The sequence below is a fragment of the Mytilus trossulus genome, chromosome 7 (genome assembly GCF_036588685.1).
Source record: "Mytilus trossulus isolate FHL-02 chromosome 7, PNRI_Mtr1.1.1.hap1, whole genome shotgun sequence".
NCBI classification, from domain to species: Eukaryota; Metazoa; Mollusca; class Bivalvia; order Mytilida; family Mytilidae; genus Mytilus; species Mytilus trossulus.
In genome coordinates this window covers 41,750,091-41,768,443 of record NC_086379.1, presented here as the reverse complement: position 1 = coordinate 41,768,443, position 18,353 = coordinate 41,750,091, and the positions used below count along the sequence as shown (strand labels likewise).

Here is an 18,353-nt window from a genome sequence, read left to right as displayed (position 1 = left end):
CCATACCCGATGAGTCCTACAATCAATTATTATCTGAATGAAAACATTAAGCACATTTCATAGGGGGTATACTTTTTAGGTAAAACACAATTAATTTAAATCCTGAAGAGGTTGAAGATTAATACTTTTTATCCAATAACATATGTTTCAAAACTATAATTTCACGACAATTATATGATCTTCTTAAATGCATGTTAGCTCGTGTGCAGTTGTGATATCATTAGAGAGACGGATGATTCCAACAGTTCAATACGATACATATGTTAATGTTTTACAATCATCAGAGAAAACTATTCGTCTAAAATGTATTATTGAAATACTTGCCTCCATCACAAGTAAACATCTTCAGAGCTTCGCAACGATTAGTCGTAAATGTACCATTTGTTTTTGTGAGGCACTGATGTTTGTGTGTTTCTTTACCACCCTTTTGTATGTTCTCAGTCCGCAGGCCTAAGAATATATAAACTTTCAAATTGTCAAATCAAAACCGTTTCATGTCGTTTTTCTGTAATACGTTATTTTGTTTTCCTTCCAGTAGGAAGTAGTTTCTTTTAGTAGAAAATCATACTTTGGAAACAAGATAATTTAATGACAATAATACAGTGTAATAATGTATGACTGCTTAATAGGTTACTTGTTAAAACGGAGTTCATGACGTAGATGTTAGCAAAATTGAAAAATAAAAATGCAGGTCATGATACGGCCTAAATTAATTATCAGAAGGTATACTGTGTACGCGGCTATAAACGGCTTCAGTGTGACAAAATGTGAAAGAATTAACATGGTAAACATACCGCTAAATTTGGAACAATTTGAAGAAAAAAATCATTATAAAATACAGCAATCAATGATTGTCAATGAATTACATCATAGCGTCTTTTGAAATGCACGTACCGATTGTAACGTGGTTTTATAAAATGACAGTCACTGCTCAATTTCACTTTCATGTAGCAGTTCTGTTGCAACACAACATATGAGCAAACTGTAAAATATCAAGTTTGAAAGAGTCCCCCTCTTTAAATCGGCACGAGAGGAAAAAACGATACAAACATTGTAAACAAAAAAATAAAGATCAAGGAAACCAACAAGATATGAGAAAAATATCCTCCTAATGAAATAATGATTATAAAAGTATATCATAATAACTGAAAATTTATGATATGAAATTCTCTATTACATGTATTAAAAATAAGAACTTCTACAACGATAATGTGTCTATTACGTAAATCCAAATGTTTTTTTTTTTTATTAATTTCGCAACAGGTACAGCAATTAATTGGAATAGCTGGAAATTTGCAATATACATGTATGTATAACATGTCTAATCAGAAACCACTTTTTAGAGAAAATAAATGGAAATAACAATACGCATTTAATACCCAAGTTGAACATGTTTAAATGAACACCATGGCTACAAGAATAGTAACACATTTCTTAAGGGAAAATCAACGACAACATTTCAGAAAATAACTGAAAAAAGTAGTCAAGATTGGCGGTAACCAACTACAGTCACTGGAAATAGACTTTTGACTAGAAACAGGCACATTGATTTTATCGAGGTGAATATTTTATCAAGTACTGATAACTCACTATACCTTTGACGAACAAACAGACAAAAAGTAGTCGAAAAGGTCGAATTTGACAGAACGTTGCTAGTATAAACACATTCCCAAAATAATAACAAATACAATTTACCATGTATCGACAAGAAAGAAGTTAAAATTACTGAAAATTATTCCTTTATCAATCCAATCTGATATAAATTGCCTTGTCCTGTTAGGCGACTAACAAATCTGACATATGTGATTTCAAAACTCGATTCAAACTATAGATAACCGATAAGGCTAATACTATTTTGACGACTTATATGTCAATCACTACACAGAATTAATTTCTAATTATATCTTCGTTTTTTTAATTCACTACGATAATATATTGTCTATGCAATCATTAAATTTATTAAGATGTATAATCCTGTGGAACAGAAGAAAATTACAAAAAAAAAGTACAAAACAAAATACAAATTGATCACATAAAAATATTCTAAAATTAAAACTTATATTTCGCCAAAATAAATACCATGACAGAGCATATGCTCAAGGGAAATCATTTTTCATAACATATTAAATATTAACTATTTTGATGTTATAATTGAGGATAAGTCTTTTAAATTTCAACTTTACCTGTTCAAGTTGAGGTACGATACTTAATCGAAATGTTTGTAATTGAAACAATAGTCCTTACCTTTTTCAAATTTAAAGATTGGAAGTGAATAACGGGATATCGAATACACTTCATCTATATTTTTGTTTTTTGTTGAATCCTGAAAAAGACATGTTGGAATCTCCACTAGTTTGGACTTTAACTCGTTCTCATATGCACATTTGCAAACGTATCTCTAAAATGACAAAGAAGATAAGTGCAATATTGTATCAAAACATACGTTAATTCGCGAATAATATTTTCTTAAAGTAAGCAGTCGTGCCTAGTGCATATTTAAAGAATGCAGTGCATGTAGTTATTACTTTCAGACTCAATATGTCCGAGGACAGATAGAATATATTACAGCGACAGAAACAAAGCCAAAACTGAAACCATTTTATCAAGTCTGCATTAATAAGATAATAAACACCATTAAGTTTTTCAAATCACAAGTAGATGTTTTTTATTTTAGTAAATAACTCTCCTTAAAAATGCATATTGAATATTCTCTATTTTGTGTAAACTGGTCAATCAGTTGGGGATATACTTCAACGCATTTCACTTCATTCGTTGGTTTACAATTCTACTTACTTTTACTCAGAAGCTGTATTTATCCTGAATAATTTGATTTTCAGTTAGTCCCGAACTTATATATGTTGATGTTTAGATGAAGGTCTTTTTTTTTTGCTATGCGTAACATTGCTTTTTATGTAAAGCGTAGTCCAGTAGGCAATTCTCGTCGTCAAATATTACTTAGCTTGTGTACGAAGGAAAGATCCTTTGGCGTAATTAATTATAGCCTTGGTACTTTTGATAACTATCAGAACACAATGAAAATGCTTAATGGATGGATGGATGGAGAGTTGTCTCATTGGCACTCATACCACATCTTCCTATATTTATTTTCAGAAGAATGAGATCTTATTCCTAAAAAGACAGATGGTAAGCGATTACAAAACATATAATATGTCGTATCTACTCAAATTATATAGAATCGAAAATTTACAAAATTTCTATGCAGATGCTCTTTGGAAGATATTGTACTTCACCAGTAACATGCTTTTTACACAAGCAAATATTTTCTTAATTTAAAAAAAACAACCTATGACAAATTTGATTCCTTAGAAAAGCTTTTTAATCTCCATTTTGCAAGCTTTACAGAAAACCAACTTGTACATTTACCCATTATTCAATGTTACCAAAATTGTCACGCAATAGACGTTGAACGAAAGACGGCGAATTGGTTTTTATTGACTGTCGACGCCTCCACGTCTCCGCACAATAAACATACATGCACTGCTATATAGATTTAATGACAATGTAGAAATTTACTGTATCGTTAAATTGATAAACAGAGACGATGTCATATGTTTTCATCGGGTCATTCAGATTGTATTTGAGTAAATGAAAAAAGTTCCTGTAACTAATCAAGTGCAGTGCCATATATATCTTTTCGACAATTTCAAAGATCAATAAACTGAACGTTTAAAGTACACAATCATCGTTATGAATATACAATGTACCGGACAAAACCATAAGATAATGAAGATGACGAGAAGGTTGCTAAGGTGGAGCTTTATGATATCAGTTTACATGTTGCATGTAATAGGATAAATTGTATATTTATGTACACTTACAAAAAATGTAAAAACATCGCCTTTTGTTGTACAGAAATATGCACATTTGAATACGCTTTTGGATTCAATGGCGTCTGCACTGTTTGGGAAATATTGGTTTAACTTTTTTTTAATAACGTCAATTGCCAACATATCAACTGCAACATCTAGGCAACCTGAAAAAAACATATATTTGCACTAATATGTTTTTCAAACTCATGTTTACATCGCAGTCATTTAGTAAAGTTTCAAAAATATGTTATTGTTGATTTAGATTAGTGTATCTTAGTTTATACATAGCCATAATGATAAAAATAGAGCTAGCAGAGGAAAAACTTAAAAAATTTAAAACAAATGTCATATGGTTAATGTAACAATCAGTTTTCTTAACACTATTTGTATCATAAACATATCGATGCTACTATAATAATCAAAGACTCCATAGAACAGAACCTCCCGAGTTCGTATTTTTTTCAGACTGATTCTTACTTTTAAAAGAAATCAACAAACATATCGTAATACTCTATTTATTAGTAAAAAGAAAGAAACATAACTGCAAATGTCAAACTTTTTAAATGAAAGATTTTCAATTTTAACGACTAAGCTCAATCGGCTTATATTCTATAACAGTTGTTTCTATGTAGTACTATTACAATTAAATGGTTTAAGAGTCATATATTGTGGTCACCATCTTTGCTGCGAAAATTAAGAATTAAGACTAAATCATAATATACAATTCGATTCACTTGAATCATTATTCATTGTTATTCATTATCATAAAAAAAAATGACTTCAACGATCTTATCCGTGTGATGATGGTAATTTAATTTTCAGTAGCTTCATATTCAAACTTCCTGATTTTAAGATTACTGTTGCCTTCAAACGAATTTGTTTTGCGAGTTGGTATGTTTTGTTCATGGAGATGACGTATATCTTAGAAAATATCCTTATGTGTATAATAACTCCTTACTAAACAAGTCGAACACTAGTTTTATATGAAAACTTGAATAAGATTGTTCGTTCACAATAAAAACTAAATGGGCTCACACACATGGTAAACCTTGCCTCATTGTTTTGTGTCATGTTCTTAATCAGGATCTTGTACGTAACTCAGCGATTATTGATTGAATCCGTCTGTTACATATATTTAGTTGGATAGCTATGTAATATATACCGCCTGTTGTTGCACAGAAATGAAAACGTTAAAGTTAAACAAACCCATTCATTCGGAAATCTTAACTTAAGTAGCTTTATGGAAATCAGCCCAAGTCCCATACCTTGTTTGTTTGGTATTATGATTCTCAATCGATTGGTTCAAGTTTTATGTACAACTTTCATCTTGTCCATGTCCATATAAAAAAGGAGATGCGGTATGATAGCCATTGAGACAATTATACACAAAAGACCAATATGACAAAAACATTAACAACTATAGGTCACCATACGGCCTTCAACAATGAGCAAAGCCCATACCGCATAGTCAGCTATAAAAGGCCCCGATAAGACAATGTAAAACAATACATCCGACAAAACTATCGGCCTCATTTAACGAAAAACAAATATTTAACACATAAACAATAACAACCACTGAATTTTAGGCTCCTGACTTGGGACAGGCACATACATAAATAATGTGGCGGGGTTAAACATGTTAGCGGGATCCCAACCCTCCCCCTAACATGTTTTCAGCTTTTAATGACTTTCATTTGACTGTGGATTTAGGAAATTCTGAAAAAATATGGCTCCAAACCATATTGCGAAAAGAATTTCTTCACAATTTGTATGTTCTATTTCAAGACGCGAAGTAAATGTAATATTAACAGTCTTTTTAGCTTATCTTTAAATATAACACAATGACAAATTACCATAAAAAGCTGTCCAATCTGATTTGGGATTCCGTGATGAAGTCCATGCCATAAAGTTTTCAGGTAACTCTGAATAATCTGTCATCGCATACACGGAGTCACCGATAGATGTAACGTTACAAATGTTCTGTGCATCCTTCCATGTAACTGAATGAAAGAATGTATGTACATGATGTTTATGTCAAGGTTTAATAGTAGTGTTTGGTTTTTATTGAAGTATACTAGTAATATGCGCCCCTCTATGCTATAATTTCAGTTTCATTTGGTCTTTTGTGAGGCCTTTTCTCATTAATATCATACCATATCTTTTTATCTTTAAAAAAATCATTTATTTTAAACTTTTTATTACCAACATATGTCACATGCAATCAATAAACAATGTATTGAATTGAATTATCAATTTACCGTGTACCAACCATGCTAGTTGAATAATTAAAAACATGGTACACATAATTATATGTTCAAACTTACAATAACTGTCGTTATTGCAATGGATGAAAACATTTAAGATAGAAAATACCGTTTTTATAACGCTCCTTGTGAGCAAGTTGTAATCGAAATACATTAAGGTAAATTTTATGATCAGGTTCTGAACCCGTCAGCATGACAGTGGATGGTCCCATTATCATATGTTTTGGTTCTAGCTGTAAATCTGTTATTAAGTTATAAAATAATAAACTGAAGAATAAACATTATTCTAATAGTATGAAAACGAGATGTGAGGATATAAGTCACTGACAGAATAATTTTTAATAGTATACAAGTATTTTAAATAGAGATTAAACCGTTGGTTTATCTGTTTGCATGGTTTTACACTAGTAATTATGTGGCCCTTTGTAGCTTATTATTCGGTTGGAGCCAAGGTTCCGTGTTGAAGGCCGTACATTGACCTACAGTGATTTACTTTTATAAATTTTTATTTGGACTAAGAGTAATCTCATTGGAACTCACACCACATCTTCCTATATCTATATAGTTTACCAACTCAGCGACTCAAAAGTTTACCATAACGAGTTGGTGTTTAACAAAAAACAAATACACCAAGATAGATCTCATTTTACATACATTTCACTAATTACGTTCATTGTGATATTCTTGTGGCTATAGGTCAACCAAGTATGCATTTATTGCGTAATAATAAAAATTGTATGAGTTTCATCCTTTGTGATCTTCACTATTAACGTTAAACCTTATTGGAACTTATTGCAAAAACTAAAATTAATAGCCAGATTTATAACAAAACAGACTGAGTTTACGAAAATAAATACTAGTTTGCTAGACATTAACCAACGGCAACCAATAAACTACAGGCACTTGACATCGAATTAACTTTGCTACATGTATCTAATGCTGAGATTGAAAGATATATATATAGGCCTATTGCTTTCAAATATAAGTATTCAAAATGGCAAACATTTGTGATTTGTGTGTCTAATTGTCATTTGATACAAAATTGGTAGAAATGTCAAACTTATGTTTTTTTGTTCTAAAAAAAGAAAACTTGAATTTGCCAAATATTGGATAACCGTAATTTGAAGACATATAGTCTGCAAAATAATCTATCTTTATTGAAGAAGTTAAATCATATGGCTTATTTTATTTAGGGTTGATTGTCTTATCGTTTTACCATTTGCAATAGTTTTTCTTAATTAAAATCTGTAGAAATAAATCTTGTCATATGTAGTACATTTTAGCTGTTGATTTTTTAAATAGTTTTATCTTTTTTTTTCATTTTTTATTGGCATTGGCAAGTCACATGTCAAACATAAAACATCGGACTATTTCAGAGAAAATACTTTCTAAATGTGTAATATAAGTACACAAACAGCGATTAATCGCATTCTTGAATAAAATTGCCACAAGAGATTGAGAAAGCAGGTGAAGAGTATTTATACTATCATACAATAAACATTTGTAGACGAGACAAAAAAGACTTACCTTCTGATGGATTGATGAAATAGTTGGCGAATATTAGATCAGTATTCAGGAAAAATATGATTTTAATTGCCAAAAGCCACATTTCTGCATTTAACATGCTGTTCGATGATAAAGGAAATAATTGTGTTTTTTTTTAATTTCCTGTAAATGAACGGATACAGATACTAGACACTTTTTATATTGCATTATTGAATATTTTTTTAAACAAAACCTTTACACTTCCGTTTGAATTGGGATTGGTATTTGTTAAGTCGTCACACGCAATTGATAAACACAAATGTTATTGAACAAAACCACTTGTAAATGAAATTGGCATCATTCACGAAAATCGCTGAAGAAACCATGTTTAGGAACACATTGAAAATCCGTTAGTGCCTCTTCTACTTCAGACTTGGTCTGTGTTAATTTCAAAATAGACACCTTCCTAAATACAACAATGTAACCATGTTTTCTAATCTTTGAAAAATGAATGGTTCAGTGTACAAAATGAATATTTCAGCACTAAATAATTAATGTGATAAATATATTTTAATTTTATATTTTATTAGTTTGATATTCTGCAAAAATAGCAAACTATCAGTCGTCTAGTATTTACGATCATTATGTTTTACGTTTCGTAATGTGAGCTCTAAAACCAGTTAATGCTGTTGAATTCTATTTTTCTCCGCGTACCATCACAAGTATAAGAGTTGTTCGTAAAATCTTTTAGTTTGGTTTCTTTTTAATCAGAGGAGTCGATATTTGGTGGTTCATGTTGAGTGTTGCATTCAATGATGACTTGATTGTAACTGTTTGCGTAACTAATTCTGCAATAATTCAAAACCTGTTGATATAATACTAGTAGCTTACTGTTACAATCAAACAAGTTTATCAATTTTTGATAACACCACATTCATCCTGCAAAGTCACTTACAATACTATTATATTGCAAATAGATCAAGGAAGATGTGATATGAGTGACAATGAGACAACTCTCCATTCAAGTAATAATTTAAAAAAATAACCTTTTAAGGTCAAGGTACGGCCTTCAACATGGAGCTTTAGCTCACACCGAACAATATTTAACACGAACATATGTAATATTAAAGAAAGAACGGGTAGATAATAAAAAAAAAATGACAAAAAAATTTATTTTAAAAACTCGAAATCTTACTCGAACTAGAACTCGAAGATTATCTTGAAGTGTTAGTTGAGAGGCTCGAGAGGCAACTCGAACTAGAACTCGTTTTACAGCTCGAACTGTAGACATGATTTCAACGACTTACGCGAACTCTGACTCGAATTTGACCGAATAGTTGGCGTTATTCGTGAAATAATCTTTTTGAGATATGATTTAGTGGTCACTGAGTGTATAAGTATTAATGTGGATATGTATGAACTAGTTATAGGTACCAGTCTTGTATTACAACTCCAGTTTCCGGTGCATGTCAAAACATGGAGGGAAACAAAATAGTGCATTTTTTTCTGATTTTTTTTCTGAACTCATTTTTTTCTGTTTGGTTATAGGTTTATGCTGAATTGAAACATATATACAGACTTAACAAAATCTTGCACCTTTTGGAGATATCAATCCAGGAATGTGGAAGGATATCATGTTTACCGGAAGTGGTGCGGCCTAGTAAAAATAGCAAACAAAAAGTAGAAAAAAATGTTTTGACTTCAGGATTGCGTAACTTTTTATTCTTCTTTGCAACACCCCTTTTTTTCGTTTAAATCACAATTTCACATTAGTACGTACATGATATTAACATGGTTTTATTTTTCTATGTAGCATTTTTTATTTTTTTATTTTCAAGGATCAGCTGTTTTGCATGTAAGCCTATGGAGCAGTCAATTACAAGACTGCAACCTATAACTTTGCATCAAAAAGTTCATATATATGTGAAAATATTATTTTGAGCATCCCACTTTTTTGGTATTTTTAACGGAATAAGATGATTTGTCTATCAACCAATATGAGAACAGCACCCTGTATGAATTGCTGTAAATATTAATAGGTAACTTACAGTTATGATTGCATCGCAAGTCGGCATCAAAATCAGTGGACTGGACATACAACACAAATGCAAACTGATAAAAACGAAAAAATAATAATGAAATAAAACATAGAAAAAATTACTTACTCATTTACAAAAACCATGTTTACCTTGAGAAACAACTGTTCTACCACTGAAATACGGGTATTATCTGCATCATATAGACGTCATTTTATTAATATCTAAATCTACCCGTGATAAAGTTATATTGACTGATATGTGTACTGTTTTGTTATAGACAATTGAAATAAGGCTGAGTTGTACATTGTTGTAGACAACACACAATTACATGTATGATCCTTTTCTGATTACGCGATTGTTTTCCCGCTTGTAGGCATGCTACAAATGTACACCATTTCAAATTCATTATTCTTTTCACAGTCATCAGTACATAGCTACTGTTTTTTCCAGTTAAATGATTTAATCAACCCTATGTTGTTTTAGTATTCGAACTTTTCTCGAATGAGTTTTATTTTTAAATAAATTGATAAATATAAACGAAAATCAAGCACTTAATGAAATTTTCTGTATAAATAAAGAATGTTTACTTTGAATTTGCGTTAAGACAAACATTAATTACTTTTTCTTTAGCAAGTCCTTGCATCGTAAACAATAAATAACTGAGTGAGTTGATAGAACCGAGAACTAAATATAGCATTCACAAGCCCTCATTCATCTGGCAAAAGAACTTCACGTTACTGATGAATGCTGTTGAGCACTATGCTAGAACATGGGTAAAGCGAGAACCGGATGAACCAGAACCCTCTCAATGTATCAAAGATATTTGATCATGCATTCCGAAACGCATTCCGAAACCACGATGTGCTATGAACACAAGGATTTCTAACCCATTCATTAATTCGGAGGTTATGGATGCATTATCCTCTTTACATGACAAATATGTCGTTGTTCCAGCAGATATAGCCTCAAATAATATTGTCTTCGTATGTAAAAACATTTGCAATGTAGCACAAAAGAGCTCGGAATAAACAGCACAACTGATAATCATTCATATTCTTTAACATCATTTACAAAGTATGAAATTTGACAAAATCACAGATCCGTCCTTCTATCTTTTGGTATCAATATCAAAGAAAATAAACCTTCAGAAAACTCAGTATAATGAACGATACATATATTGATCATTAAGATGTTCCACTTAACATCTTTCTAAAGTACTGACTACTTCAAAAATATTGCGATGAGGTATATTCTACCATTGGTGTAAATCAGATGTGGGTTTTCAATAATTCTAAAGATCTACTGCTTAATCTTAGATGATAATTTCTACAATTTTGCAGCAACATTAACCCTTTTGACTTTTCTACGCTTTTACTCATTATCCTCCATGCTCAATTTAAAGATCGATCCAACCATCTCATAAAACAGAGCTTTTTCTATAAAAATGAGAATCGTATAATATACAAATTTCGTGTTCTGTGTTATGATATTTCTTATTTTATATAGAACCACACTGGTTGTATCAGACAAATATATTGAAGATGATATCAAAATGCTGGACCTATTTATCGACAATATATTAGTTGAATTTTCGGGTACTGATCTTTCAACAGACAGTCGGTAATACAATATTCTAGTGGGTACTAATTGTGCACCCCTACTGCTCGATATTTGTATTGTACTAGTATGAAGACAAAAATCATTCAGAACCTTCTAAAAGACTAAAAAAGAAAAACCCCTTTGGAAATTCTTAATTTTACTTTCAGATATATTGATGATGTACCATCACTGATAACCCATTTTCCAGTCAGTACTTATATCCCATATGTCCCAGTGAACTTAAATTGATTAAGATAAAGCGAAACCCAACATCCACGGCTTCCCTCTTCATCTTCACACAATTACTATCATTGTTTTCGTAGAACATTGCAAGGTTCATGTTGGGAACAATATCGAAATATATTGGTTTCACTAATGTCCTGCAATAATTATATCACATAATCTATAATTATGTTTATAAGTAGATAGATTCCTTCTGATAAGAAATTATTAAGTTTGTACTATATATGCTATTTATAAATTTTATATGTTTGCAATCAATCCTACACTAATATAGCGTTTCGGCGGTATTTTTTTATGATAAATAAAATATTGTTTTATAGGTCCGCCATCATCAGGGATTGTCCTACATATTTAAAAAAATATGATTTCTTTACCTTGGTCGATGTCAGAATATCTGATAAATTTCTGTGCCTTTTATAAGCAATTATCGGTGTTTTTGTGAATACTTCATTGCAAACCACATTATCTCTTATGAGATGCCAATGTTTTAAAAGGTGTTTTCGTAATTTGCTTATGCAAGGATTATATTTAGTAGCCATTACAAGAGGAACTTCCTCTTTACGTTTCCCTTCCTTAGTTGAAAACAAATGTTTTCTATCTTTGGTTAAGGTCTCATTGAAGCTAGACATGATTTCAGTGTCAGTGTAACCCCTATTTATCAAATTATGTTTGAACTTTGAGAGATTTCCCTAAGGTCATTATCATTGTTTGTTGATCTTCTGTAACGAATTACTTCTCCCAGGATAAATGCTTTAAACACGTGCTCCTTATGAGAGCTATTTCTGTGCAAATATAGAAAAGAATTCGTAGGTTTGAAGTGGGTTTTCATGTCTAATATATTGTCTGCTAGAAATCTTCTGCCCTTGAATAAACAAACGTCTAGAAATGTTGTGTTAGATTCTGAAATGTCATATGTGAATTTGAGAAATTTGTGATGGCTATTAGCCAATTTAAAAAATTCTTCAAGTTCATGTCTTTTACCGTGGTGTATTATTATTCCATCATCCATGTATCTGGCATAATAAAATATGTTTGTCTTGGAAATGACGAAATAATTTCTTTCATTATTTGATATAATAAAATATTACAACATTCTGGTGCACAGCAGGCCCCAATTGCAGAACCTAGACATTGTTGATATAATCGATCATTAAATTCAAAGATATTATATTGCCGAACATATCCCAAGAGGGAAACTAAATCATCTGTAGAAGGATATTTTATAGTGTTATGCGATTTATCAAATGCATCATATGCTGCTCTTACTGCTAAAAGAATTTCTTCAATTGGACAGTTGGTAAACATCTGACTTATGTCAAAACTACATAATAGGCAATTGTCTAATGGTTTGATTGTTTCTATTTTTTGTATAAAATCAGATGAATCTCTGATGATGGTGTTTCTTAACTATTGGCACAAGAAAATAATCAACATAACGACCTATGTATTCAGTGATCGTACCAATCTGGGAAATGATAGGTCTCCCTGAAGGAACTATTAAATCAATATTAAATCATATACTCATGACATTGTCATAATCTACAAAATTTATTTTATGTATTTTCGGTAATATATGCATTTGTCCCGGTCCATAATTTTTCTGATTGCAATTTATCATGTATTTGAATGAAATTTCGTCAATTTCATTGTGAATGTGCATTCTAGTGACATAATCATTGATATTATTTCTGAGAACCTTGAAGTCAAAACCGTCAAGACTTATATATTTATTAATAGTATCGGAAGCACATGACTTGTTTGTGTTTGTTTATGTTCAACACGTGTTGATGAGCACATGGTTGCATACCTGGTTTGTTATTGTATGATTTGATTGGCTATTGTATGTCGCAATGCAGGTATTCTACCCGTTTGTACGAGGGTAGGATCGTGATTCTCGTGCAGAATCTCATTATAAATATAAGATATTTTTATAACCAGTTATTCGAAGTTCTGCCTTTACAGAGTAGCATACCTTCCGTTTCGTTATACACATAATGACCGAAAACCACTCAGACGACGAGGACACTTTGCTTTTGCACGAGCCACCAGTACATTCAGGTGCCAAGTCTAGTTCTGTACCACAGATAAGTGATCAAACTTTTGAACTTTTTACATCTTATTTTGATAGTAAGATTTCTTCTCTGAAGAACGAGTTAGTCTCCGGGAACGACTCCTTAGCTAAGAAGCTCAAGAAAGAGGTGTCTGTTAAGCTTAAGGGGGAAGGGAATCAGATTCAATACTCCTTCAACTCAGATATAGTTTCCGAATTGCAGAAACTTCAGAAGCGTACATCCGCGGAAGATTCCGTTAGCACCAATTTGATATCGGGCCTTATTCTTAAAATCAACAGGAGGAATAAATTGATTCGAATTGCCGACAAGTCGCCAGCAGGCTGGTCCACAGTCAGAGAATACGAAAGTGATGACCTGGCATCAGATTCAGAAGATGAAAAACGTTTACGGCAAGCAGAAAGCAGGGCCCTCAAGACAATCAAAGAAAAGAAAACCCGTGGAAAACCTTACTCAAAACCGTCCGCCACCGTTTCTAGACCTGCCAACTCTACTGATACTAGTAACAGTTACTATCAGCCTTACAACGCTACTCAGCAGCCCTTTCCGAGGTTCCGTCGCCGCGAGGCGACCCCATACGACACCTGTTACGAGTGTCACCAAACTGGCCACTTCAAGAGGAACTGCCCAAAAGCAACAAACAAACCAACCTTTGGAAACTTGTCAAAGTGAAAAGATACAAGATGAGTATATTTCTTTTGTTGACAATTTAATGCTATTTGGTCATAGTAATGTTCTCTTTCAACATGTTAAATATTTTGATAATATAGATTTTTCAAAAATCGCCAAAGGAGTAAAATCAAGCTTATTTAAACATATAGAGTTTTGGAAACACATTGGGGCCAACAAATTTGTGTTGGACACCATTGAAAAGGGTTATATAATTCCATTTATGAAACAACCCCCTCCAATGAAATTTCGGAATAATAAATCTGCTTTAAAAAATAGTTTGTTTGTAAATGAAGCGATAACTGAGCTAATTAGCAATGGCTGTATTCTAGAAGTACCATTTCAACCATTCGTCGTTAATCCTCTCAGTGTTGCTACACAAAAGACTGGTAAAAAGCGTTTGATTTTAGATTTAAGTGAATTGAATTTCTATGTTTTGAAAAACAAGGTAAAATTTGAAGATTGGAAAATTGCAATGGAATTCTTCCAAAAAGATCATTTTCTAATTAAGTTTGATTTAAAATCTGGATATTTTCATTTGGACATCTGTAAAGAACAACAAACATATTTAGGTTTTTCCTGGAATAACAAGTTTTACTGCTTTTCTGTATTAGCTTTTGGTTTAAGTAGCGCCCCCTATATATTCACTAAATGTTTGAGACCAATGGTAAAGTATTGGCGAGAAAATGGTGTTAATATTGTTCTTTATCTGGACGATGGATTAGGCATGGATGAAGGTTATAAAAATTGTAAAGATACTTCTGAATTTGTAAAGTCATCACTTAAACTGGCTGGATTTATTGTCAATGAAGAAAAATCAATTTTTGAACCGGTTCAGTGTTTAGAATGGTTAGGATTGATTTGGGATTCTAAAGATTTTACTTTAAAGGTGCCAGAGCGCAGAATTAAAGACACTAAAAATTCTCTTGATATTATACTAAAATCATTTTCAAATTTGAACGCACGTATGCTGGCTCAATTTGCCGGAAGAATTATATCAATGTCACCAGTTATGGGTAATGTCACAAATTTAATGACGAGGCATATATATTTCGCGATAGAAAACAGAAAAACGTGGGATTCTAAACTATATTTAGTATATGAAAAATGTGTATTAGCTGAATTGAAATTTTGGCAGGAAAACTTGTTGGAGCTTAATGAGAAGCGTTTATTGAATGATTCTTTACCGAGAATTATGATATATTCAGATGCAAGTAATGTAGCTTTAGGTGCATATACTGTTGAATCAAATGAAAAGATTTTTCATTGTATGTTGAATGAAAATGAGAAAAAATTGAGTTCCACTTGGCGTGAACTCAGGGCTATTCAGTTATCGTTGAATTCGTTTGAACACGATCTGAAATGTAAAATAGTTAAATGGCATACAGACAACCAAAATTGTGTAAATATAATCAATAAAGGCAGTACAAAGTTGCATTTACAACATTTAGCTTATGATATTTTTAGAACATGTACAAGGTCGGGTATCACGTTGTGTCCTACTTGGATACCTCGGTGTGAAAATTTCAAAGCTGACTTCATATCTAAAATGGTTGATATTGATGACTGGCAAACCTCGTTTCAGTTTTTTACTTTCATGAATGTAATTTGGGGTCCTTACACAATCGATAGATTTGCCAATATTCATAATACAAAACTGAAAAGGTTCAACTCAAAATTTTGGAATCCAGGAAGCACTGCTATTGACGCTTTTGCTCAAAATTGGACAATGGAAAATAATTGGATGGTTCCTCCGATAAGTTTAGTGGCTAAAAGTATTAAACATCTCATTCTCTGTAGAGCTGAGGGAACATTGATCGTTCCAAAATGGCCTTCATCGGCATTTTGGTCGTTGATTTTTAATAGAAGATTGGAATTTCAACCTTACGTTATAGAAGTTCTTGATTTTTCATCAGGTCAGAATATATTTGTTCAAGGACAGAATAAAAACTCCATTTTTGGTACCAAGCATTTTAAGTCTGATATACTGGCAATTAAGATGAAAGCGACTTAATGATGTTCGAGTTTATTTGTACATATTGTTAAATGTTTACAATATGTGAAATTTGCATTGTATTGCAAATTTGGTTCTGACACGGCTATGTATGTTGATATAGCAAGAATACATGTAGTAAGATGTATGGCACGGCTATATATGTTGATATAGCAAGGTCTAGTGAATAGTACGATGTATATGAGATATATATAAAAAAAAAAAAAAAAAAAAAAAAAAAAAAAAGTTTTATAATATTATTATTTGTTTATTTTATTTATACGTTTTGCAGATGTTTTTAGTACTGGTCGTTGGTCTAAGGATAAAATACCACAGAATGAAGCTCTTAGCAATCTTGCAAAATGTCTTCCAGATTATTGTTTAAATTCTAGAGCTGATAATACTAGAAAGAAATACAGGTATGCATTTAATAGCTTTTGTAAATGGTGTAATTTATTTAATATAAAGCCTTTACCGGCATCAGATTACAATGTCTCATTATATTTGATTCACTTACGAAAAAATTATAATTCTTCTGCAAAGATAGATGAAGCATATTATGCCATTCAATGGACACACAAATTAGCTGGATATGTAAATCCTTGTGATTCTTTTCTTTGTACTTCCATAAAAGAAGGTACACAAAGGTCAATCGGGCATCACATTGTAAACAAGAAGGAACCAATAACTCCTCATATTCTTAATCAACTGGTTTTGAAATACGGCAATACAAATAGTACTTTAAATCATAGAAGAATAGCATGTATGTGTCTCGTTAGCTATGCCGGATTTTTAAGATTTTCAGAATTAGTTAATTTAAAAAGGTCAGATGTTTCATTTCATTCATTATATATGTCTTTATTCATCGAAAAAAGCAAAACGGACCAACAAAGAGCAGGAACTCATGTTTTTATTTCCAAAACATATTCGGTTACCTGTCCAGTCCAAATGTTAGAGACATACTTGAACCAAGCGAACATTAAACACGATTCTGTAGAATTCATATTTAGATCAGTTTTATATCGTAAAAAGACTAACACGTACGTGCTAAGGGGTCATGCGCCTTTGTCTTATACAAGAGCCAGAGAAGTACTGTTAGAGGCTTTAGAATCTTTGGGATTAGACAAATCAAAATTTGGTTTGCATAGTTTAAGAGCAGGTGGAGCAACAGCTGCGGCTGCTGCTGGTATTCAAGATAGAATATTTAAGAAACACGGTAGATGGTCTTCAGATACAGCAAAAGACGGATATGTGCGTGAAAATATTTCTGAAAAACTACTCGTTACTAAGAATCTTGGCTTGTAATTTTCATACCAGTTTTTTCTTATCTACTTTGTCATTTCGAAAGTGTGCTACTCACAAGGAGAGCTCATTCCTATTGTATACATGTGTTGAGTTTTATTGACTAAATAATTTATGTTCGGTTAAGCTTGGCGAATTAGAACATAAATATATTTATTAATAGTATCGGAAGCACATGACTTGTTTGTGTTTGTTTATGTTCAACACGTGTTGATGAGCACATGGTTGCATACCTGGTTTGTTATTGTATGATTTGATTGGCTATTGTATGTCGCAATGCAGGTATTCTACCCGTTTGTACGAGGGTAGGATCGTGATTCTCGTGCAGAATCTCATTATAAATATAAGATATTTTTATAACCAGTTATTCGAAGTTCTGCCTTTACAGAGTAGCATACCTTCCGTTTCGTTATACACATCCCCCACCCACCCCACCCATTTTGATAGATTTAAGTTAGACAGTAATGATGTGACAAGATATATTGTAATAATAATGTATTTATTGTGTTTTGTAGATTGTTGTTGATTTTGATTTTTAGTGGGATGGAGTCCCGATACGGTGTTTTGTTATATTGAGAAAATTGTGTGATTTACTAGGAGTAATTTGATGCAGATGGATGTTTGAATGACAATTGAAATATGAATTTATATGAAATGGTTTTGTTGTTTGAAGAAAAATAAAGTATAAGTGTGCTACTCACAAGGAGAGCTCATTCCTATTGTATACATGTGTTGAGTTTTATTGACTAAATAATTTATGTTCGGTTAAGCTTGGCGAATTAGAACATAAGTGTATTGATGCAATTGTAATTGCCGATAAGCTTCAGATAAGTAAATATTCTTATCAAGACCAATAACAT

General features: G+C 31.8%; 1 protein-coding gene across 1 annotated transcript; it reads left to right on the top strand.

The window, feature by feature from the left end:
* The first annotated feature begins 13,199 nt into the window (after nucleotides 1–13,199).
* LOC134725092 (uncharacterized) lies at nucleotides 13,200–18,129 on the top strand. Its single transcript, XM_063588617.1, has 3 exons — nucleotides 13,200–14,212; nucleotides 16,475–16,610; nucleotides 18,009–18,129. Exon 1 carries the CDS (start codon nucleotides 13,455–13,457, stop codon nucleotides 14,199–14,201), a length of 747 nt encoding a protein of 248 aa, XP_063444687.1. The 5' UTR covers nucleotides 13,200–13,454; the 3' UTR covers nucleotides 14,202–14,212; nucleotides 16,475–16,610; nucleotides 18,009–18,129.
* Nucleotides 18,130–18,353: the final 224 nt, after the last annotated feature.